At 38.9% G+C, this 4,408-nt stretch overlaps 1 protein-coding gene across 1 annotated transcript; it reads left to right on the top strand.

Moving 5' to 3' along the window:
- Positions 1-228: 228 nt before the first annotated feature.
- Positions 229-2,902, top strand: CCR9 (C-C motif chemokine receptor 9). The gene has a single exon (XM_069088352.1). The coding sequence runs from the start codon at positions 262-264 to the stop codon at positions 1,270-1,272; it is 1,011 nt and encodes a 336-aa protein (XP_068944453.1). The 5' UTR covers positions 229-261; the 3' UTR covers positions 1,273-2,902.
- The last annotated feature ends 1,506 nt before the right edge of the window (positions 2,903-4,408 follow it).

Here is a 4,408-nt window from a genome sequence, read left to right on the forward strand (position 1 = left end):
AGATCTTTAAATTTTCATTTCCACTAGTCACTTAACCTCTGTCTGCTTTACTTTCTTTAGCTATAAAATGGGGCTAATAATAGCACCTATTTCTGAGTGCTGGTGTGAGGATCAAAGAGAATAATTGTAAAGTCCTTAGCACGGTGTTTGGCATGTAGTAAGTGCTTACTTAATAAATGTGCATTCCATAATTCTCTCTCTGTTGACCCTTTGCAGAGTAGCTTTGACTACAATACCACTATTCTTGAGGAGGAGGATTACATGGTCAATGACATCTGCATGAAGACCAGTGTCAGGCAGTTGGCTAGATACTTCCTTCCACCCTTCTACTGGCTTGTGTTTGTGGTGGGGACTTTGGGGAACAGTCTAGTCATCGTTATGTACTGGTATTGTACAAGAGTGAAGACCATGACTGACATGTTCCTGCTGAACCTGGCAATTGCTGACCTCCTCTTCCTCCTCACTCTGCCCTTCTGGGCTATTGATGCTTCCAGCCAGTGGAAATTTGGGACCAACATGTGCAAGGTGGTCAATGCCACCTACAAGATGAACTTTTACAGCTACGTGATGCTCATCATGTGTATTAGTATCGACAGATATATCGTGATTGCCCAGGCCATGAAAGCTCATCGCTGGAGGCAGAAGTGTCTTCTCTACAGCAAAATGGTGTGTTCAGCCATCTGGGTGATGTCAATCATCCTGTGTATCCCAGAATACCTATACAGTCAAAGCAAGATGCACTCTGGCACCGCCATCTGTACAATGGTCTACCCTGATGATGATAATAGGCTCAAGGCTATCCTTTCAATGCTAAAGTTTATTATGGGATTCTTCATCCCAGTCACTGTCATGGCTAGCTGTTATACCATTGTCATTCACACTCTGATGCAAGCCAAGAAGTCAAATAAACACAAAGCCTTAAAAGTGACCATTTTGGTCCTCACAGTCTTTGTCTTATCTCAATTTCCCTACAACATCATTGTATTGGTGCAGACCATCGATGCGTACAGGATGTTCATTATAGACTGTGACATTTCCACTTACATTGACATCGGTTTCCAGGTTACTCAGACCATTGCATACTTCCACAGCTGCCTAAACCCATTTCTTTATGTTTTTGTGGGTGAAAAATTCCGCCAGGATCTTGTAAAAACCCTGAGGAAACTGGGATGCATCAGCCAGGCCCAGTGGATCTCCTTCACTAGGAGAGAAGGGAGCCTGAGGTTGTCATCCATGATGCTAGAGACAACATCTGGACCCCTCTCCTCCTAAGGGATCATCTCTCTCAGAGGTCAATGATTCAACCTGCCCTACATGGACCACCTGACTGGTCCATGAGGCAACAAAAAGGAGGAAAATGATACAGAACAAAGAGGAAAGAGAAAAACACAAGCAGCCCTTTACAGCAAGTTAAATGACTTCTATGACTCTATACACCTCAACCCAGTGTTTTACAGGGGAGAGACCTGGGAGATGGTTGGCTGACTCATGGTGCTATCCATTGTAGTTTCCATGAAGAATTCATATTGGTCTTCTTCTTCTTGACTTGAGAACTGTCACACTCAACTTCTGACTATAAAATTTATTCAAACATCAAAGCACTTGATCACTGACCACTACTGAAGATTGATGTTCTTAAGGTAGTACAAGATTTAATAGCACTGTGGATTTGCCTTGGGATTTCCTGTCTCTTTTCTCCCCAGATGTTGGTCTAGAATCAGTACAAATTTGCCTGTTCCTTGAACTAGATTCCTTCCTTGTATAGTATAGTCTGGACACATAGGTATAGTTTTCTGGCCTTATACCCTGTCCTGGACCAGGTATATCTCTTCTATGGTGTTTTCCAATGTTTATTATCCAAGTAACATATGTGTAGGTGATTCTAAAATATAAAATAAATAATTTTGATGATGTGAAGTTGAAAATAATTTGCATGAACAAAATTAGTGTAATTAAGATAAGAAGAAAAACATTCAACTGGGGAAAATATTTGTATAAAATAGCTACGATAAAGATGTGATCCAAAATCTATAGACGACCAACAGCAATATATAAAACCAAAAGCCATCTTCAATAGATAATTGATTAAAGAATATGAACAAACAGTTCTCCAAAGAAAAATTGTGACCAGATAAAAGAGGGCTCTAAATTACCAAGAGAAATATACATCAAAACAACACTGAAGTTTTATTCCACACTCAGAAAATTGCTAAAGATGACAAAATATGGGAGATAATTAATGTTGGGTTGTGGAGAGAAAAATGTACAAATACAATGTTGGCAGACCTGTGAATTAGACCAAACATTCTGGAAAGCAATTTGGAACTATGTGAAGACAATGACTAAAAGGTCCCTTTTACCCAGAGACTCCATTGCTAGACTTATACCCATACACACAAAAATATTCATAATGGCACTTTTTTTAGTAGCAAATAACTAGAGTCAAAGCAGATAGTTATTAATTAGGGAATGACTAAGCAAATCCTCCTACATTAAAGTAATGAAATGTCACTGTGCTATAAGAAACAATATAAATGATAGAGAAGTATGAGAAGACCTATATCAACTGATGCAAACTGAAACAAACAGGATCAGTAAAACAATATGAACACACAACTCCAACAATGTGAATGAAAACAACAACAACAAAACAGTTAAAATGAAAATGGAAATTACCACTAAGGTTAACTCCCCTCCCCCCCCAAGATATAAGTTGACATGTCTCTATGTTTCTTTAAAGAGACGAGGGGCTACAGGTATAGAATACTGCATGTAATAGCAGACATATTCAATATATTACTGAACTATTTTTTTATTTTTTTTCTTTTTCTTTTTTTTTCCTTTTTGGAGTGAGAAAGGCAGGGCTGTTGGGGTTAAGTGACTTGCCCAAGGTCACACTGCTAGTAAGTGTTAAGTGTCTGAGGCCGGATTTCAACTCAGGTCCTCCTCACTTCAGGGCCAGTGCTCTATTCACTATTCCACCTAGCCTCCCCTGAACTATTTTTTTCTTCTTTACTATGAGGGATAGCTTTCAGAAGGGGGTTGGAAGAGGGATATAGTGGGAAATGTGATGTAAAAAATACTGATAAAAAATAAATTTTCCCTTTAAATTCAAATACCTATCACTATTGATTTTATTTCATGGTGTGTGTGTATGTGTGTGTGTATGTTGGTGTGGGGAAGAAGGACAATTGTCACCTACAGGACAGGTTATACTGGGATTGTGATGGGGGAGATGGAAAGTGTAGAGAATGAGGTTCTGTGAAACTCTGGGTACTTTCTTCATCTTTGCCCTCAGATTTTCAGAAGTCCAAGTAGTTGCAAAGATTGCTTTCTCTTCCAACTGGCCTGTAAAATAGGTATATAATTGTTTCTTTCTCCATTTTCTAGAAATAATCTTCTAGAGTCTAGATCAGAAATTCTTAACTTTTTTTGTGTCATGAAGCCCTCTGGCAGTCTGGTGAAGCCTATCAACCCCTTCTAAAAATAATGCTTTTAAGTGCATAAAATAAAATGCATAGGATAAAAATTAGACTGAATTATGGTAACCAAAATTCTTTTTAAGAAAACCAAGTTCACAGACCAACCAGGTTAAGAGCACTTCATCTAGATGGAAGGATTCTTTCAATAGCTCTGTGTTACCCAATGTGATTATGAATATTTCATCTGGAATTATGAAATAGAAAAGCAGTCCTCTCATCATATCACCAAAGTAGAGACCTTGTACATTAATTGTTCCATAGGCTTGGATTAATTTTCCCATATTAACTATAGTCTTACTATATGTACAAATCTATCTACAAAGCATTAATAAGTTGAAAACTCTGGATATTGTCACTGGCTTTCCATTCTAACAAGCACAATGATGATTCACCCTTCTGGCTGGAGTATATTAGGCTTGCAACTTTTAGTTGAGGTAGTTTACCAAGCTGATTCTCTACCTGTGGTATAAGTTCTTCCAGGATCACCTTGAAGAGCCCTAAAAATTCCTGAGCCACCAGGACCCTTCTTCAAATCATAAAGTTAGAGAGAAATTCTTGCCTGAGATCTCTGGGACTACTTTCCACCACTTAAAACACAAATCTCAAGGCAGGAAGGAATATTGGGGATCATCTAATCCAATCTGTGCCTGGAAACACTTCCAGGGCATCCCTCATGATGAGTGACCATTTAGCTTTTGCTTGAGCACCTCCCAGGGTCCCATTCCACATGGGCATATTTCTAATTGTTAAGGAATGCTTCTTAAATCAAGCATAAATCTCCCTCTGGGCAACCTTGTGCTTTGCTCCTGCTGCTGCCCTTTATTTTGCATGATAACCTTTAAGACACTTGAAGGCAGCTATGGCACCCATCCACAAGGAAAGTCTCAATGGTTTCCACCAATATTCATATCAGAACATGCCCCAAA

This window comes from Petaurus breviceps, unplaced genomic scaffold (assembly GCF_028583685.1).
Source record: "Petaurus breviceps papuanus isolate PSGF00001 unplaced genomic scaffold, PetGlider_PUasm1.0 185, whole genome shotgun sequence".
NCBI classification, from domain to species: Eukaryota; Metazoa; Chordata; class Mammalia; order Diprotodontia; family Petauridae; genus Petaurus; species Petaurus breviceps.

Bases quoted from the DNA above. Each gene is read 5' to 3' on its own strand.
- CCR9 (XM_069088352.1), top strand. From the start codon at position 262: ATGGTCAATGACATCTGCATGAAGACCAGTGTCAGGCAGTTGGCTAGA.